This window comes from Amphiura filiformis, chromosome 19, assembly GCF_039555335.1.
Source record: "Amphiura filiformis chromosome 19, Afil_fr2py, whole genome shotgun sequence".
Lineage (NCBI taxonomy): Eukaryota > Metazoa > Echinodermata > Ophiuroidea > Amphilepidida > Amphiuridae > Amphiura > Amphiura filiformis.
In genome coordinates this window covers 48,095,353-48,116,990 of record NC_092646.1, presented here as the reverse complement: position 1 = coordinate 48,116,990, position 21,638 = coordinate 48,095,353, and the positions used below count along the sequence as shown (strand labels likewise).

The 21,638-nt window shown below is 35.8% G+C and overlaps 1 protein-coding gene and 1 long non-coding RNA gene across 3 annotated transcripts in view; both read right to left on the bottom strand.

The window, feature by feature from the left end:
- LOC140140619 (complement component receptor 1-like protein) overlaps nt 1–20,954 on the bottom strand; it is a 96,345-nt gene extending 75,391 nt beyond the window's left edge. Inside the window, exons 1-3 of the mRNA XM_072162377.1 lie at nt 20,939–20,954; nt 20,376–20,561; nt 18,335–18,526 (exon numbers count right to left, since the gene is read on the bottom strand). Of these exons, the coding sequence (XP_072018478.1) occupies nt 18,335–18,526; nt 20,376–20,561; nt 20,939–20,954 (394 nt within the window). The remainder of the gene's footprint in view (nt 1–18,334; nt 18,527–20,375; nt 20,562–20,938) is intronic.
- LOC140141404 (uncharacterized) lies at nt 1,774–12,067 on the bottom strand. Of its 2 annotated transcripts, none has more exons than XR_011857401.1 (4): nt 12,039–12,067; nt 8,139–8,223; nt 6,111–6,233; nt 1,774–3,493 (listed from the first exon to the last, which is right to left on the bottom strand). It is a non-coding gene; the product is annotated as an uncharacterized lncRNA (long non-coding RNA). The 2 variants fall into 2 exon arrangements; XR_011857402.1 differs by lacking the exon at nt 12,039–12,067 and adding an exon at nt 9,007–9,114.
- Nucleotides 20,955–21,638: the final 684 nt, after the last annotated feature.

The following is a 21,638-nucleotide window of genomic DNA, read 5'->3' as shown; positions in this document are numbered from 1 at the left end:
TCATCCAATCTATTTATCAAAATGTAGCAAAGTAGATCCTCAAGTCACTTGTTTTTAAATCGTGGAGATATATATCACCGTTTGAAAATGGGACCCAATACAAACTTTCCGTTAACAATTGAAGCCTCCGAAACAAATGAAGCCTCCGAAACAACAATAAGGTTAATTATCATCTATGCATATCTAAATTGGTGTGTTCCATATTGATATCTGCATTGTAATTGTTACATGGTATGTGCAGAATGTCATAAATTTAAAAAAAAATTGATATTATGGTTAATGTTTGAAAAATATACTGATACCCAAGAAAGCCCGTTTCGGAGGCTTCACATGCAAATAAAGGCTAAATAACACCATACTTAACAAATGGGTGAAAAAATTACCATGTTATAAATCTACAATATCTGCCGCATAGAATCATTGATTCAATACACGCAAGAAAATAACAGCTTAGATGATCCCAACAGTGTTGTTTTCAAAAAAACTACTTCTGCAATGTTTAACCATTGTTAACATGAAGCCTCCGAAACAAAAAAAAATGACTTGCTGTGATAATTTAATTTTTGTCACAACTGAAATTCAATACTTAGAAGCAAAGCATGAAAATTGGTAATTGTGATATTTTTACCTATTTTTTCATGTCAACTTGTAGTAGATAGCCAAATATTTTACTTTTATGATCACCGAGGCTGGTAAATGAAGCCTCCGAAACACAAATCACTTGAATTGCCAAGTCTAAAAAATAACTCCAATTTCTGTGAAACTTGGCTGGGAGGTTCCTTTCAACAAGTAGTATTTGTACATGAAGTTAGACATTCAAATTATCTTAGGAACCCAATTAAAACTTAAAAAATATGTTTAAGGTTGGGAAATTTCCATTGCAAATGACCCTTGATGTTAAAAATTTTCAAAATTGCAATTACAAACATAGCAAAACATGGTATAAAATTTAACTTATATCTGCTGACTTACTTTGGAATGGGATTTCACATGTATTCCAGCTTTCATGTCATAATTTTCTGAGATTATGTAAAATACATTTTTCTTAGATTTTAACCAAAATGTTATGGAAATGTCAATTTTTTTATCAGAAATCAAAAGGTTTAAGCCTTGAAACATTATTTTACTGGAATTTAAGTTGCTTCTATGCATGATTACAGTAAACAGAAACATATCTAAGTGGTTTGAAATTTTGACCCTAAAAATCAAAAGTTACACCCTTTACTGTGAAAATGACCATATATGTGCTATCTTCAGTATATGGCATCTGTTTAATACAAAACAATCAAAATTCAGTAGATAATTATATTGTTTTGTATGATAAGTGATATCTTTAGCAGATGCATCCTTGTATAACATGTAGAATGGGGTTCGAACCCACAACCTTACGATCATGAGTCCAATGCTCTAGCTACTGCACCACAAAACCCGGAAGTGTATCTTCAGTAGAAAGCACTGTGTTTAAAAGGCCATGTGTCGTGAACTAATAATAGCAAAAATTATACATTTTCTTTCAAAATAAAAGGCAAAAATATGGAGTAACTAGAGCGGTTACCACACCATAGCTGAACCATGGGCCAACTTTGAGAAATTTGCACCAAAAATGGTCAAAAAATGCTGATTTTTCAAAGAAAAATCATAAAAAAGCCAGATTTTGGCCCAAATTTCAAATATTTTTGTGAAATTGGTCAAAATTTAAAAAAAATGAAGATATTTTGATCTAGTTTTTTAAAAATTAATAATAAAAAAAACCCATTATTTTTGGGATTTGGGGCAAAAAATGGCATTTTGGCCCAAATTTGACCTCACAGATGAAATTATCAAGTCTTTGCCATTCTAAATATGTATACTTTTATATACTTTAGACCAACAATTTAGAAGTTATGAGGCCCGAAAGTTTCCATAATTCCAGGGTTCAGACCAACCTTAAATACAAAACATCTTATCTTAGAGTAAAAATTTCATTTGAATGAACGAAGCTGCCAACAGTGCGATGATTGTCCACGCATACTGTGTGATTAATTATTGCATGTGTCTAACAGGAAGAGAATCCAACTCACTCGTGATTAGCTAGTGTTTTTCATTAAGTATGCAAGGTTGTGCGTTTGCATTGTATTTTGAAATAAGATGGGGGATATGTTCATTCAAGTGAAATGTTTACTATAAGGCCATGTGTCATGAACTAATAATATCAAAAATTATACATTTTCGGAAGGAAAAATGGTATCTATATACAGTAGTAGGGGCAAGTCTTAAGCAGTCCAAGCAGTATTCTTGTACAGTCCTCATCTCTAATGAAAATTTTGTGTATCATAACGATACATCAACTTGGTGCAACCTTATCAAAGTTTACAATTTTAGATGAGCCATTGCCCCCACTTTGCACCAATAAGGTTGTTTTTCATAGGTGCTATGGTTTTGATGCTACATATTTTTGATGAGAAGCTACTTTGTGACAACTTTGTGATGAAGTTAAAACTTTATTTTGTTTTCAAATTTAAAAGAAGAAAATATGATGCAAAGTGAAAAGTGGCAGTTATGAATGTGGTTAATGACTTTGCATCAGGTATTTTGAGGGTATTGTAAAATATCTAAACATTGTGCTTTGCACTGCTCCTGATATTCCTTGATTCCAAAGCACAATGTTTTAAATAAAATTATTTTACAATACCCTCAAGATGAATGATGCACAGTCATTAACCTCTAAACAAAATGGACTATATTCAGTAGCACCTGTGTAATACAAAACAATTAAGTAGATAGAATCTGTTAAAATAATAACATATGTGATGCGATCAAGCAAAATCAGTTGGAACTCGGAAATATTGATTTTGCGATATAGCCACACAAAGTAAATATTTCCTTTTGTTTCTAGTTGCTTTGGAAACTCTTTAGTTGCTCATATCTTTGGAATTGGTTGTTCAATTTCAATGCTGTTTTCTGCAAAATCCAGATTTGTAAATGTTTTTACTATCCTATAAGAAACAGAAAATTTTATATTTCCAAGTTCCAACTGATTTTGCTTGATTACATCACATATTAATAACAAATTACAATATTGCTATGATCTTCAGTTGACAGCATGTGTGGAATGAACTACTTGGCATAGCTTCAGTAGATAGCATACAGACTATCTTGATAGCATATGAAACATACTTAGCATTAGCTTCAGTAGACAGCATGCAGACTATCTAAGTGCTACTTTTAGTGGGATAATTTTGAGGAGATGAGTTTACAGGAGCTTGCAGTGATTATAGTTCTGTTCTCTATAGACTATTTTAGTCTCAATTCCATGAGACTATTAAAACCGAACTACCAAGCAGCCCTATATGAATATTCTTAAGGAATGCTTCCTTTCTTCCGGTATAAGGTAGGCTAGCAAGTGGATGTCATCAAGCGGCCATCACCGCTATGGAATTCTCCTCTTTTGAGACAAACAGCTGCACCTCTTGTGTTCGACGCATTGTGATTTTGGTATGGCGAATATGATCACCTGTGATAAAATGAAGATTTATGGAAATTAAAATTAATAAAATAACAGCTCAGTGGTTAGCCCATCTTTCTTGGAATCATCAGGCTTTCAGTTCAAGTCTATCACATAACACAATACATAATATAGGTTTTTACTCTTGTTACTCTCGTTAAGAGTTTAAGTAATGTTGTTTGTTTAAACTTGCATTTAATTAACAAAATTAAGTTCTTGATTTGAGATTAATGACTAGATATGATTTTTATTGTAGTTCAAATGACAAATTTCAATGTAAATGATGTTTATTTTTTTCCTATACGATACAACCCCGAAGGTGGAGTGCACTGTGATGAAAAAAAAAAAAAAAAAATGTGCAAGGGCATCAGTATTTTGACGGCTCAGTGCCAGAAGTAGGTAAGCGCAATAGCTGCCCTGTGAACATTTTGGCAGTTTACACACAGTACATTGTACTCATACTTCACATGGCAGCTATTGCACTTACCCACTTCTGGCACTGAGCAGTCAATTTGGCATTTGAACATCAACAAACTTGTTTCAAACAAGCCCCATACTAAATAGGGACAGGTACTAGGTACATGTAGCAATCAGTAACTATTGATGTGACGGGTCACATATTCTTTATATTTTAAAAAAAGGTGAGGAATGGCATCCTGGGCAAGTTTGGCAAGAAATGGTGAGCAAGGGTAGCGCTAAGTTGCTTTTTGGGGTCCCGGACCCACCAAAATAGAGTTGGGACCCCCTGTTTTTAAATTTTCTGCAAGTTCAGGGGTCCCTGCAGACCCCCAGTTTTTCAATCTAGCGCTATTGCAGATATACTATTTATGCTGCATTTGTGCAACTGGGACTCACCAAACTCTACTCCGGCCCCCTACTTTTTTTTTTTTTTGTGGTCCCTGTGGACACTCGAGTGTTTAGTTCTAGCGCTACCCCTGATGGTGAGGTACTAAATTCCAGCACATTTTGTCTGGAATATAAGTAAAGCACCCAATTAACATTGTTATCATGTTGACTCAATTGGTCATAACCTTCCTGGGCTGTCTGGCAGGAATTACTGTAATAAAAATTAAAATTGTTAATGACCAGTCAAGATTAATAGGAAAATATCGTGACACCCATGGGCGCAGACATATTAGCATTATGGAATGTGACCCCGAGCACAGCGGGTGGCCTTCCAATGTATTTGAATAGGAAGAATTTAACTTCTCCTTGGATGCAAAATAAGTTACTTGTCGGAAGTTTATAATATTATAACAAGAGTTTCCGTAGATAAATATTTTTTCCGTAGGTAAATATTTTTGAAATTACGTTTTGATGATATTGTGAAGAAATCAATAATTTTGCAATGCTCAATTTCTATCGAAACTGCGGCCAAAACTAATTTTTCAATTCAAAATAACTAATACTTGAATAGCGAGGTCACAGCCAGGGGTCAGAGTCAGAGATCAGGCTCAAGGTTACACTTACATTGATACGCATTGGTCACGTGTCCAATTTTCCCGTGAAAATTTACCTATTAATCTTGACTGATGACCAATTGAGTCAACATGATAACAAAGGTGTTAATTGGGTGCTACTTATGGGTGCACACCACCAAATAGATTTCCTATTCATTTATGTGTTAAAAGGTATGGAGGAATTGATCGTTTTCTCATTGTTAACCCTCCTGGTTCATTCAAAACACCATTTTACCTAATGTTTATGATATCTTCTACAATATAACCAACAAATATTGGGTAGGTAAGCAGCTCAATGGTTCTTACAATAAAAACACTGATTTTTTTTTACCAGCCATTTACCTTGGTGGTGTGATTTGGTGGTGTGGAATCTGCAGGGTTAAAATTTTTTCTTAAAACCCCATTTTACATGATCTGCAGCCTTTCTCAACATATCTTGACCATTAAAAGTGAAATTATTCAAGTTTAAAGCCATATTATAACATTTTCAAACAAAATAGATTAGCATTTCTTTGCCATAAAATGTTAGCTTTTACCGTCAGATATATCCCCTTTTCTTTTTCTGCCGAACAACTCCGGCAGAGCAAAGAACATGGGAATTTACTACCAGCGCACATGTCGCCTATACGTACCACTCCTTCGGTCGTGTTGTGGTACGACCCTTTGTTGTGTATATCACCGTCCCGCACGCCGTGTACTTACTGTGTGTTATGAACATTGTGTATGCGTTCGACTAATAATTCCATCGTAATAATAAAGCGCCGGTTCTGGCGTTTTATTAAAAATCTCGGATTTTGACAAAACTACAGCACTACAGAGTCTTGATTTTTGCAGGGTATATTGGTTTAATAAAGTACAATTTAATCGTGTAAAAAAGGAATTTTAAAAATTCAGTGAGGGAGTCTTCCTCAGCAAATGTTATAATATGGCTTTAAGTATTGATGCCGACTCAAATTAATGCAGCATGTGTATTGCTAACCATGTGCTATCTACTGAAGATAGTAACATTAAGATATGATAATCAGGCAGGGCCTAATTTGTTGCTTCTCAGCCTTTCAGATGTTTTTAATTGAGTCACAGAACACATGTTAAAGTTGAAACAAAGATTAATATAGCCATACCTATTGTCAAGTAGGCAAAGTGATAGTTCAGTGAGTTGGACTTACCCATGAAACACAGCATCACTTTTTAAAGGCTTTTCTTGTTTGCGGCGGTTTTCTTGTAAATAGTCAAAGGGATTTTTTCTGTAACTTCATCATGATGCCAGATGGTCACATACATGGTCATATCTGAACAAAAACAAAATTGAAATCAGACAGATTACTGCAGCTGCATTAATTAAACCAAACTCGGTCATGTCTCAGAGTCAGTAACTAGCACCTGGCCAGGCTACTTGACAAAACCCCAATTTTTCAGGTTAGGCTTATAGGCCTTAATTAATATCTTGTGCAAGAAGAATGGTCTAGACTAGCTGATAAATAATTACATGTACTTGAGCATGGTAAGAATACTTTTTCAGGTAAGCTTAAAGCCTTAATATACGATTTCCTTCAAATTTTAAATTTGAAGGAAATCTTAACTTTCAAAATTCAATCTGAAGCCATTTTTGAGCATATTTCCAAATCCTCATATCTAGCCCCCCACCCCCATGTAATGCAAATTAGCAAAAACTTACACCAAAACAGACAAATCTGGTTATATACTATTCCACAATTTGTATTTTATCTTGCTCAGTGATCTACATGTACATGTAAATATAGTGCATCCCCACACAGTGTTTCTAGAGTGTCTGTCATACATGTCAAATACTATTAGTTATCCCCCTGTCTGTTCATATGCAATACGAAAAATATCACTGGTTTTGAGGTGTGATACGACCTCAAAACCAGTGATATTTTTCGTATTATTATATGAATTGACAGGGGTAACAATTATCATTCAGTAGACATGAATTTAACATAAATAAATAAATAAACAAACAAACAAACAAACAAACAAATAAATAACGAAACAAACAAACAAATAAATAACGATTAAATAATACCACAATATAATCATAAAATGATCAAGTTATTGGCCTACTCCACACTCTTCCATGTATGCTTTATTTATGTTATGCAACTGCCACCAAGCCATGTAATACAGCGCGCCATTGCCAATGCGTGGCGCTTACACTTAGCACGCTTGACGTGGCGCATAATTGCCGTCTCTACGCATACGCGATCAGCACAGTGTACAATACAACGCAGTATGCAGGCCGGTACTGATTAAGAGCTGAATAATACGGCTATATATTGTACGGTAATTTATGAAGCGCTGAACAATACGAAATTATATTATTTGGCTATTAACCAATGAAATGTAGATTATTCATGTCTACTGAATGATAATATTAGTTATCCCCTGTTTGTTCATGCAATACGAATGCGGCCTCGTGTGATACGACCTCAAAACCAGTGATATTTTTCGTATTGCATTTGAACAGACAGGGGGTAACAAATTTATCATTCAGTATACATTTAACACAAATAAACACAAATAAATAAATAAATAAATAAATAAATAAATAAATAAATAAATAAATAAATAAATAAATAAATAAATAAATAAATAAATAAATAAATAAATAAATAAATAAATAAATAAATAAATAAATAAATAAATAAATAATTAATTAATTAATTAATACCACAATTAATTAATTAATTAATTAATTAATTAATACCACAATCATGCGAGTATGCAGGCCCGTTAATTACCGGTACTGATTAAGAGCTGAATAATACGGCTATATATTGTACGGTAATTTATGAACGCTGAACAATACGAAATTATATTATTTGGCTATTAACCAATGAAATGTTGTTATTCATGTCTACTGAATGATAAAGGGTCATACATGATCTGTAGCCTTTCTCAACATATCTCGACCATTCAAAGTGAAATTATTCAAGTTTAAGTATTGATGCCGAGTTGCCGACTAGAATTAATGCAGCATGTGTATTGCTAACCATGTGCTATCTACTGAAGATAGCAACATTAAGATAATTATGATAATCAGGCAGGGCCTAATTTTTTGTTTCTCAACCTTTCAGATATTTTTAATTGAGTCACAGAACAAGTTGAAACAAACATTAATATAACCATACCTATTGTTAAGTAGGCAAAGCAATAGTTCAGTGAGTTGGACTTACCCATGAAACACAGCATCCCCTTTTAATGGCTTTTCTTGTTTGCGGTAGGTTTCTTGATGGCAGATGGTCACATACATGGTCATATCTGAACAAAAATAAAATTGAAAGCAGACAGATTACTGCAACTGCATTAAACCAAACTCAGTCATGTCTCCGAGTCAGTAACTAGCACCTAGCCTACTCCACAAAACCCCAATTTTTCAGTTTAGGCTTATAGGCCTTAATTAATATCTTGTACAAGAGGAATGGTCTTGACTAGCTGATTAATAATTACATGTACTTTAGCATGGTAAGAAGACTTTTTCAGGTAAGCTTAAAGCCTTAATGTACGATTTCCTTCAAATTTTAAATTTGTTATTATGCACTTAAAATGCTAAAATAATGCTAATAATAATTATCGGGAAAGGTTTCTGTCCATTTGAGCTGAAATAACAAGGTAAAGTGAAATAAACCCTGCTGGTTATTATGGCCGTTTAACATGCAGTTATATAGGAGGAGGACATAATGTCATAATTCTTGAATTATGACATTATGTCGAACTTTGCTCTGATGACCTACAATTACAAACACAACAAATTTGGCTGATTCCATTTAGGTGCAAGTTGGGACATGTGTAAACATGACAAATATGCCAAAAAATCAGGTGTTCCACTATTCCACAATCATGACAATTTGTATTTTATCTTGCTCAGTGATCTAAATATAGCACATTGCCAGACAGTGTTTTTAGAGTGTCTGTCATACATGTCAAATACAGGGTACATGCGGCCAAATAGAGTTCCTATTCATGTATGTGTTAAAAGATATGGAGGAATTGATCGTTTTCTCATTGTTAAACCTCCCTGGTTCATTCAAAACACCATGTTACCTAATGTTTATGATATGTTCTTCCATATAACCAACAAATATTGGGTAGGTAAGCAGCAGCTGCCAGCTTGATTTTTTCACAGTGACATGTTGAAAACTATGTACATCCTGTCAATCTTACAGCACACTGATTATATGTAGTAGCGTCATCTGGTGAAGAAGAACAAAAAGCGTGCCTCAAATTTCATAATTGTAACAAATGTAATCTTTTTATGCTTAGATGTTGAGAAAACCATCCACAAAGTACAGCTATCACAAAGATAGGCACGTGAGCCTTAATTCTTTTGAAATCAATCCCGGTGTGGTTCTTACAATAAAAACACTGATTTTTTTTTACCAGCCATTTACCTTCATGGTGTGCTTTGGTGGTGTGGAATCTTATATTCCAGACAAGGGTCTGTGGCAGGTATGGATGTGCTGGATGTACCTTGCCTTTCCTTGCCAAACTTGTCCAGGATCTGAGCAAGACTTAATCTGAGCCATTCCTCACCTTTTTTCAAGGTAGTGAAATGATACCACTTGCACCCACATCTCATATGCACAGTTTGTCCCTTACATACCCTGTGTCTTGAATATCTATATAGCCCACCAACCATGTGCTTAAGAGGCTAGGAAATATTTCCAATATCTCATACCCTAGTTTGTATGCCTTTATCTAATCTTGCCCAACATGACAACTTACTATTAGCACTTAACCTAGCCAAGAGTCTATCCAGCGTAGGAATTTTTTAGCCTTTTTAGAAACATGTTTGTAATTGGCTTATAGCCATCACATGCTGACAATACACATAACTGATTTGGTTAATCAAAACTAGCAGGTCGAGGTCAGGCCTCATCACAAAAGGCCTCATCATTCTGTATAGAAAACTGTGTAGCATGTTATTTACTTTAGATAAAGTTCAATATAACTACATTGCACAAAACTAAGTCCATTATCTATAGTTAATTGAATGTTTATTAACGCTTGTAATAACCCATGTGTATAAACCTGTATAATATTGACAAAGACAAATATCCCTGGCCCTGACAAAAGCTAGCAATGAGTTAATAAAAATTCCTTTAAAAAAGGAATGGGCACCCAAGGTGAGCTTGGTTGTGATGTGGTGAATTTCATGGTCTTTATATTTGGTATTATTATATCTCTTGCAAACCTGGTGACACCTCATTACAGAAATCAGACCTGTTGATAGGTTGTAAGAGGGGATAGCCTTTTCCAGGCACGGATTGGGCCATATATAAAGACAGTTTTGCTACTTTGCAACGCAATTAATAAAAACCTAAATGCAAAATGAGATCCTGTAGGTGGCTCCAGAGGTGGCTTAAAAAACTAAATGCAAAATGAGCTTTTTAAAAAATATTGTTTTCCAGAGTCAAGACGCAGGTATCATTATTAAGCCTCATATCACTTATTTATTGTCGAATAAGTGCAGAGTAGGTTAGATATGAATATTAAATGTTAGATCAAAGTACATGTACTATACACTTGATCTGTGAACTTGTCTTTTTTAAAGACAAATTCTTGTTTAATATGCTACCTTGTCTTTTACCTTTTCTCGCCTAGCCTCGCCAAATATGAGCACTTTCTTGTCTTTGTGGGTTTCTAGTGTTTGGTCTGTACTGGGTACTAAGAGGGGGCATTTATTAGGTCTTTTTCACAACAGTAATTCAAGAAAAAATAGGTAAGCTTAAAAATCACACCAAAATGACTAACTATATTTTGGACTTCTGGTTCAAATGTTTGGTTGAAACAAATGATGGGGCATTGATGGGGGGGCAAAAATAGTGTAAATCACGGTCTATAATATGTTCAATATCTAGTTGGAGCGAACATCACTTTTGTGCAGGTGGTGCCCGTGGAATGGAGGGGCTCAATAATGTTAAAATTGTAGTGGACTTATTATACTGCAATAAGGCCAAAAAAAAAGGTTGTTTGTTTGTCCTCCACTGCCCGCTCCTCAGATCAAGGCCTGACCAATTTTTTTTTAAATTTTTTTTTTTTATAAAAATAAGTAAAATTCAACTTTTTTTTCAGATTTGGAGTTAAATACTAAGATCTTTCATGGTTGAAAGTAAAAAAAAGCCCCCCAAAAACATTTTGTGTCTTCAATTTGCAAAGTTATAGCTTGTGTTCATGTCATAGTCTATTATTTTTAGTGACTTCAAAATACATTGGATATGAAATCATTAAAAGACTATGTCATGAACACAAATTATAACTGCATATTAAATACACAAAATGGTTTTTTTTTTAAAGTCACCATTATGAATATGGCATTTATTTTAAGCTCTAGCTAGGTCCAGGAATATGCCAAATCGAAAAAAAAAAAAAAAAAATCCGCCCGCACGTCCTCTTTCAAAGCTGTGGAGGACAAACAAACAATTATTTTTTTTGGGCCTAACAATTGATTTATGTTAATATACGCTAAATACCGGATAATCTGGCTCACTATAAACACGCACATAGAGTAGTGAAGTAAAAATAGTCCTATAGTAAAATAATAAGCTAAGTACAATTTTGATTTCATCATCATCATCAGCCGTATTCAGCCCACTGCAGGGCGAAAGCCTCCCCAAGTTGGCACCAAAGTTTCCTGTCATTTGCTTTTGCCATCCACCTGATCCCTATGAAACTTGCTATCTCATCCCTCCATCTGACTTTCTGTCTGCCTTGGTATCATTGCCCAAATCAATATAAAATTCAAATAACATGGTGAAGTTTTTAACATGGTGAAGTACATGATTTAGGCCTATAATTATGTCAACAAAATTATAGTTGATTGTACGAACAACATAACTCCTTTTTCTTTCATGGCAAGTTTCTTTGAGACGCGAATCAGAAATTGATAATATAAATCTTAATGACCAATAGTCTTAATGACCAATCGTCCCCTATTTGGGACAACTTTTTAAAGTTAAAACCTTTTCCCATCGCTCCAATATGATATGGAATCTATATTAGTATCAGGGAGCACTGAGATTTCCCGGGGAGAGACTGCCCCCACTGCAATACTGGCTTGCTTTTCAATTTCTTACCTCTGGAAACCTCGAAGTCTGTAACTTGTGATATACTGCCATTTCGGAAAAAAGCTCTCTATATACTTTCCTTCTACATTAAGATTCTTCTAGCTGTAAAAACAAAAAATACAAATTAACAAAGAATAATGAAGAATTAAATTTTACACTCCTGTGTAATAAAATAAAAGATCTATTCCTATTACTTGGCAATTAAAGCAATGTTCAACAGTTTTAGTCACAGGTTTTAAGAGCCTATGCATATGATCCTACATGTAGTCCCAAGTCTGCTACGAAAAAGGAAATATGTTACTCCTGCTGATCCCTATACATGTACTGGAAGTTGACAAGGACTTACAAGCATGTCCACTAATTCAACGTGTTCCCGGCGTAAAGTTACGCTAACATTGATAAAAATTCCACAAATATTTTCGCTACTCCTACAGCGTGTCCACACCTAGCCTACTCCTAGCACTCCGCCGATCCCCCACGCATTCACTTCTGGTCGGTGTAAACATCGACTACCACTTCCAGTGTTTCTGTGACCTTTTTCAACCACGCATAATATGTAATGTCTTAGTTCCGACCAACAAAAGGTGAAACTTACACGGGTGTCAGGAGTAGCAGTGTTTACATTGCAACTTACACCTGGCGGAGGGTACACCCAGTACACCCAGTAAATTGTCGATGTACGCGCCTGGCGGAACTTACGCTTACCATCGTTCACACTGCCACTACTCCTGGCAACGCCTACCGCTACTCCCGGCCAAGGTCCGCCGGGCGTACGTCGGACAATGTAAATAACACAACTAATAATCATCCTTTTCAGCCTATTTACAAGTTGACCTCAAATGACCTTTGACCTTGAATACCACCATTACATGCAAGCTCTCATATCGAGATTTGGCTCAAGTTTGGTTGCTTTTGGATGTAAACTATTCATTAGATGTACCAGATTTTTTATTTTCAGCCTCAAGTTGAATTGTCATAGCTAAACCAGATGAATTCTCGTGTCTTTCTTGTTCTTTACTCACATAACTGGGTATTAATCAAATCTTAGCTCACAAAATTACTTCACAAGGGCAGTGGTTCAGCTCTTCTTCTTCTGTAGTGCAAAATGGGGCAATTTCTTTCTAGCCATGTTATAGAAAACTGGTGAAACTTCGATGACAACATGGTGTTTTTTTCTTCTGAAAATTGTCCTTGCTATCCGCAGCCCGTAGCCAAATGTCTAAGGGCGCGCACCACCAACTTGCTATTATGTAAATCGTGTAAAAATCGGAATTTTGACAAATAAAATGGGGGGGGGGGCTAACTCATCATATTTTACAATATTGCTATAACAAGTTTAGGCCTACTTTTATACAAGTGACTAACTTTGGAATTTAGAGTGCTCAAACCCATTACATAAATAATTATATATATATTTTTTTATGAATATCTAACTTTATGAGTGCATTTTTAATAAATTTATTTTTTTAATCTTCCAAAATTTGAGAGCTTATAATTAGCAAAAAAATATTTGTCTTTTTTAATTGTCACTGTGCGTGTCAACTTACAGGAGGATTTTGTGATCCTAGCATCCTCTTTTTATGACATTTTTCAATAGATATCTACGAAAAAAGCTTATTCCCAAAATTTCAGTTGATTCCAATTTTGCGTTTGCGAGTTTATATGCATGATTTAGTGTATTACACTGCACTGCTCACCTTTGTTTCCAATGGACATTTTATTGTGAAATTTCATTGTACAAGGAATACATAAAAAAAATTCCACATAGCCCCGAATGAAAAGTATTTAATTATCTTTGTAATCACTCAAAAAGCATTTTGTGTGAATTTTACATCCCGAACTAGAGGCTATTAAATTTTTACGAGCCTTTTTATTTTACATGTAAAGCCTATGGGGATGACGATTAGAAATGGACAGCAATATTGAAAAACCCTTATTTTGGGCCATTTTAGACACTAAAATGCCCATAAAAATAGAATAGCCTCTAGTCCGGATGTAAAATTCACACACAATGCTACCTGAGTGAGTACAAACATAATTAAATACATTTCATTCGGGGGCTATAGCAAAAACAAAAAATGTCCTGTACCTTCATGGTTATGAACAGTGTTCGAATTAAGGAAAAATAAATGGTTGTCCCATGGACAACCAGATTACAATTTCTGGTTGTCTGTCTCAAGTCTTTGGTTTTTCTGTGGGCCTACAACGGTGACAAAGGCTACAGATTTATGGTTGTCCGGTGGACAACCGAATCAGTATTCTTCTCAGTATGCGAACGGACAACCAAAATTTCGAACGCTGGTTATGAAACAAAGGTGTGCTCCATAGGCCACTGTTGTAATTTCGTTCTGGTACATACCAGTTCGAAGGAAATTCAAATTTGGTGATATTTTGGCTAAACAAATTAATCTGCAAGAAATTTTTGGTACATAAGGGCTGTGCAATCCCGGTGTACAATAATTATGAGGCCGGGGGTGGGGTGGGGGCTCGCCAAAATCCCTTGCCCCTCTCTCGGCCTGCCAAAATTGCTTGCCCCCCCCTCTCGGCCTGCCAAAAAATCTTTGCCCCCCCCCCCTACTTGCACATGCCAATTTGCATACTTTACATGGTCTATGTTCATGTTGCGAGCGTAGCGAGCATGAAAATTTGCATATTTAAGCGTTTCTGTCACGGTTTCCCTCGCCTTTTAGAGCGTTTTATTTAAAAGCGCCCCAAGAGCGAGTGCCAAAAATCTCTTGCCCCCTCTCAGCTTTGCCAAAAATTGCTTGCCCCCCCCCTCTTTCGACTCACCAACAATTTCTTGCCCTCCCCCCCCCCAATTTTACCCTCCCCAGGGCTCATAATTATTGCACAGCCCCAAACATTATGTAGCCAGAGGTACAGTGAGTGGTATAAAAATCACAACTTTTTTTGAGAATAGTGGGGGGATGAGGCTGTGGATCACAAAATGCCCTTTTAATGCGCGTTCTCTGCACGCCATTAATGTATCAAGTAGGCTGTAGGCACAGCACCTGTCACGAATTGTGCTTAATTGTGTGTTGTGTAAATGCTCATACTTTGGTGAATTTTACACTTCGCACACATAATGTTAATCGCACAGAGCGTACATGCACACATCAAGGGTGGTTTCTCAGCAGCTTACAGCGCACTGTAACTTGTTTTATCACTATCGGACGGACGTGACATGAACAGTGTTGAACATGATGCACATTAGACTAGTACCGTACTCAAAACCCCACTCTAGGCCAGGCCTACATACATGCATACGCACAGGGCAAGCTTGAGTCAGCAAACTTTGTTTATGCATGATTGATATAATATATTTCCAATTATCTCCCTATGGAGATGTTCACCTTTCCAGTTATCATAATTATAATTTAGGGCTCAAAATAAGCCTCCTAAAATTAGGTGAAAAGTAGTCCCTATAATATTTTTGCAGTGAACCGTTGACGAGCACATATTTTAACCGTATGCCTACATGGCGATGGCGTATTTACTGCATTGAAATGCACTTGCCCTGTTTGCTGCTGAGGCAATCTGCTGTTGCAGAGTGGAAATTTATGAATGAACTTTGCACCGTACACGTTTTTGGCTCTGACTCTGCAACATCATGGTTGGTAGTACGCGCTCGTCAAATGTTAACTGCAAAATAGGCCTATTATATACTAGGTCTAGAGAACATGACATAAGAGAGATGCTTCAAACATCATGTACACACTACTGCTGGGGCTGGGCTTAGCGTCAGCCGCTCATGCCTAACCGGTATTTGTGATGCTCGGGCCAATAGGAAACCTTCATGTGCTTTACAGATTATTCCAATTGAATGAACACAGCCTGACATAGGCATAGCGTGACAAATTTGTGCGTACACTGCGCGATATACGCCACCATGTACGACTGTTCATGCCTAACACGGACCCATCCATGCCAATGCACTCATGATTGGTTGGTATTGTATGGTAATTTTGGTATCCATTGTGCGCTCGACCGCTCGTGTTGTAGTTTGAAATACGCGATATAGGATCGCAGTTGGATTGTGTACAGCTGTTGAAAGCTGCATTCATTCAATAGAGGCTGTCAGCGTGACGTCATACTCATATACCGCCATATTGTGAGTACATGCTGCGATGGTCCTTCGGGCTTCGATCTCCATGCGTGATGATGCATGATAACAGTTTCATGGCAAGCTGCGCCCTGCGCGTAGTGTCCGACGCATGAACACGCAGCGTATCATTTGTACCCACAAGATGGCGAAAGGCTGACGGCCTTAATTCCCAATGACCAATAACATGAACAAGTGGAATAAGGCCAAGTAAAAAATAAAACATGTTTCACGTCCGGGTTTTCGAAAAAAAGGAGGAAGAGGGGGCTTTTTATTTTCTATTTTTTATCGCAAAATTGGTGTAAATACCCATACTTAGAGCTGTTTTAGCGTATACAATAATGCCTGGAAAAAGGAGGAGGCCCTTTTTTATTTGTTGTTCTGAGAGTTACACCCCCTCTGATGATCACAAAACCTTCCTAAAGTGTTTCTTGTACCTTAACAAGGCTATAGAATGCATCCCAACTTCCTAGACATATTTTTTGAAAAGTTATAACTGAATTTCAAAAATAAAAATATATTGAGGAAACCTCAAAAAGGAAGCGGGAGGGACGTGAAACATGTTTATTTTTTTATTTAGCCTAATTTGAGATATGCTTAATCTCAACTCCCTCAAACAAATAGCTTGCCAACTGCATCGGCACTAGCTTTCTGCCGCTTGCCGCTGCGGCAAGCGGCAGGGCGTTTCAACCATTGACAAGCCTTGATTGTGTCCGTTTGTTTGCAATGCGCGTGCGCCACGCCTCTCAGCGGCAAGCGGCAGGGTAGTATGAAAGTTGAAACCAGCTTTAGCGTGGTTTCTTGTGTGCACAATTTTATGCGGCACATTGATGCCCGCATAAAAGTATGTACAGTTGTACACGCACCAAGTAACGCTCTGACGCGGAACACGCTAAACTTCAAAGCTAGTGCCAGTGTCTCGAGGTGAACCATGAATGATGAAAACAATTATAAGTAAAGCCATAGGCCTACTGTACACACTGGTGCAGTTCATGTGTTGCTGTTATTTGTTTAAAAGCTAAACTACAAGGTGTATACTTACTTCATGTACTTTGCTTAAATCAAATCTGTTTTGTGCATCGACTGTCAGTACATGGTTACAGATTTGAAGTCGCCATGTCCGTTTATACACATGTACATGCATGATGTATCCTGGAGATATTTATGCCACTGAGCAGCGACTTCTGAGGTGTGTAGAGATCAGTGCTTCTGATTCAGAACGTGACGTCGAACGGATCTATCCAAATAACAACATGGCGGGTGCGGGTTGACTATTGTATACGTTCTTAATTGATTGAGGATTTCGCTGTTTAATTTGAAATGAATTCTAGATGCTTTTACAGCCATTGCATATGTTTAAAATTCTACAAAAAAAAATTAAAAAAAATAAATTTTATAAATGATTGAAAAAAAAATAAATGTTTATGCAAAAACATAAAAATTAGGCCCCATGAAAATATTACGGCAGTACGGGGAATTTCGAAATCATCAATTTGGCGACACAAAATATCGGGAGTTATTGATAACAACATCATCCCAAAGACAGACAAATAAAACCTTTTTATAATCAAATTTGATTTTTTTGTGACATTTTTACACACAATTAGTATTTGCAGTCGCTCAAGTTAATATATTGTATCGTAGTTTCTCAATAATAAAGGCCACTTTTAATGATATCATCTAATTTCATATGAATGCCCTAAGTCGCCGTCTATACTTTGAACGTAAATAGTATTTAATACGCATTTTCTAATAAAACATTCTTTCTTCCTAATTTCTTGAAAAAAACCTTACAAATACAAGATAAAATCTTCGAAGATAATGACATTAGTTGGCAGAAGTAACATGAATGAAAAATAATAGAGATTACGTGAGATACACGGAAGTGAAAATTAGGGCATAGCCTATGCCTTAACTGCTAGTCAACTTACAAATCGCGAGTTAAGGCATTTTTGAATGCCCTAACTCGCTATTTATAATAATAATAATAATAATAATAATAATAATAATAATACTATTAAATATATTAGTAATAATGTTAATATTTAACACTTTTCATTTAACAAGAATGGTTTTTTTAAATGTTTTCTGAAAGTTACCAAATTGTTTATACCCTTTTTTATTACCCGATATTTAAACATTTTCTGTAAAACGTTTTATGATTGCTGGGTACACGACCGTGACATAACATTGGGAAACATACCTCCTTGATCGATTGGCGAGCATCTAGGAATTTGACCTAGCCAAGAACCAGTACTTCCACAGACTATTGCCTGGTCACCAATTACATCAAATCCTTGACGGCAAAACAGCTGGACGACGTCTCCTTCATTGTACATATCTTTCACGGGGACTATTGTACCATCATCAGTTGCTCTCGTAAACGGAAGACAACCTTCGATATTCAACAGATTATAAAAAATAATAATTATAAGTATAGGTTAATGAACGCGTATTACTTGTTGGAAAAGAAATTGGAAAAAATAATGCACCCGCGCTGATGTTGATGCGTCTAATGCACGAGTCCCGAACCCCTATTTCATACACGAGCAGAAAAAACACGTGCTGCTTGCTGTTTTTATCACAATCAATGCATGGTTTGGATTTTTTTAACGATTACGCTGATTGGTCTTGCTATCAAAAAGTGTATGAGAAATAATTATAATATAATGTAATAATGTTTACAGCAGCAAAACCGTATGATGGCTAACTAAAGGGCATCGCTCTGTACTTTCATTGCACAGTATGTTGTAATGATGGATTTTTAATTAAGGAGTTATTATCCATGCAGAATTACCCCCACAAAATTGGTATAATTCAGTGGTTTGGAGGTGTCATAAGTGGCATACCATCGGCAAGCTTAGATTTCATGCTTGTAAAAAAAAAACAAGTTTAATAATTAATTATGTAAATTTTATGCAAATTAGCTCTTGAATCATTAATGAGCTCTTAGCCAATGATGGAAAATACTTTACATTGTTGAACGGTATGTACTTCAATGTAGCATTTTCGTGCAGTTTTAAATACGCTGCTATGTTTCTACATAATTATAATACAAAGAAATCTGAGTTACTTTGGACTATTTTTTAAAACGTTTATGGACATTTTTGGGCTACTTTTAGGGCAAAACTGGGCCTGCAAATGGTTAGAATTTCATCTGCAAGCATTAAGGGTTTTTTTGACCAAAGATACGACATCCCCCACAAAAATATTACAATACATTGGTCTTATAATACATGCATGTACAGCCACTTATATCATTAAGGGTGGCTTATGTAGATTTTCAACAGGGGAGGGTTGTGACAAAATGAACGTTTGTTGATGACCCATTCGGGGGTGCCTGAGGGGGTCACAGTCAGAAATTATGGACTAATAGGAAGGAGGTGAAGGATATTCGAGCCACTGCACCAAAATCATTGCCTTCTTTCGTATCTTTTGTAAAAAAAAATGATTTAGAGGTATATAATATTTTATATATTAATCTACAGTATATGGATGGGGTGGGTTCCGTTCTTTTGTAATTGTTATTTATTGTTTTAAAAATCCCGTGTGTTCCACTATCTTCTGCAACACTTTGTGTCATACAAATTGGAGTCACCAGGCTACTTTTTAACTGGCCGACAAAGTAAAAAGTGCAACTGTGATTTCAACACGAATTTCGATTGGCGAGTAATTACTGTGTATTTCTAAATGTTTGAAGCACAAATATATCCATATTCTTTTTAAAGAATGTTTTTGCTAGCTACAAATGTTATTGTAATTAGTTCAATATTTCTATGATGACACATTCTGGGGATGCCCGAGAAGTCACAGTCAGAAAATTATGCTAAAATATGCCCAAACGCACTTTTTCCCTGGTCCATGTTGACATTTTTTTTTTCACTTCACCTGGAACTATGACTAAATGGTATTTGATCAAATGCACCAAAATAATTGTCCGTCTTTCGTCTCTTTTGTCAAAAAACCTCAATTAGAGGCATAGGCCTATATTAGCTTGTGATTCTAAGTTATATCGGGAGGAGATAGGGTGGGTTTGGTTCATGTGCATTTGTTATAAGGTACTAACCGTCCCAGTGCAGTGTTAGTACTAAATGAATGATTAGGATTGAGCTATGTTTTTTAATCCCAGTAATTAATGCTGTATTTTTCTGGAATGAGGAGTAGTAACAACAACAATTTTTACTCAAAAAAAAAAATAATAATAGATAGGAGAGTAGAAAAGAAAAGTCACGAATCAATCATACCTCTTTGATCGATTGGTGAGCATCTAGGGATTTGACCTAACCACGAACCAGTACTTCCACAGACTATCGCTTGGTCACCAGTTACATCAAATCCTTGACTGCAAAACATCTGCACGACGTCTCCTTCATTGTACCTATCTTTCATGGGGACTATTGTTCCATTATCAGAAGCAAATGGTAGACAGCCTATGGTGTAATAATAATAATAATAATAATAATAATAATAATAATAATAATAATAATAATAATAATAATAATAATAATAATAATAAAATACAAATAAACAAACAGGAGGGGGAAAATGAAATGTCCTTTACCGTGTGTTCCATCATTAGCTGAAGTGGTCATTAAAATAAAATATACAAGTAACGAATCGTATACAATGATAAAAAAAAAGTTTCGACGTAGAGCAATAAATGGAAAAGTGATCTAGCCGTGAAATTGAGCCCATGATCTCTTGTTTACGAGACCAGCGCATTAACCACTTGGCCATTGAAGCTTCGTGGTTATGTTAGACTGGCAATGTAACCTATCGTTCAAGTTATCTCATATCATCTACTTACGATTGTCACATGACATTTTTAATTTAATTATGAAATAGTGTTGTGTTTGAAAAGCAATAAACTAATCCGGTCTAACAAATTAGAATGCTGTATTGTTCATCTGGAATATTTATACTTATAAAAATGTTAATGTACTTTTGCGATATGTTCCACATGGACATTATATCGTTCTATAATTTCTTACATACATACATACATACATACATTAGGCATTTATAATGCGCCATTTCATATAGACCACGGCGCAACAAGCAACAATGAAAAAATACAATAATGCAAATGTGAAACAAAATATATACAATAAAGATAGCAAAATGCATGAGATCATAATAACATGATTAATGATACAAATGTGATTTTAAAGCCTTCTTGAATGATGGAAGTGAGTTGGCAGTGCGAATGGCAATGGGTAACTTATTCCACAATGACGGAGCTGTGTAAAAGAATGACTTGCTAGCGGCAGATTTCAGTGTCCTATTCTGGATTCTATGTTCAACCAAGCGAGTTATATCAGAAGATGAGCGTAACCCTCTCCGGACTGGGCAGTATAAGGCTAGGCAAGATGAAAGATATGCCGGTGCAATTCCATTGATGCATTTGAACACGTAAAGGAGGATCTTAAATGTGATACGTTCCTTAACCGGCAACCAGTGAAGTTCGTTCAGGAAAGGAGTTGCGTGATCATACTTGTTAGCACAGA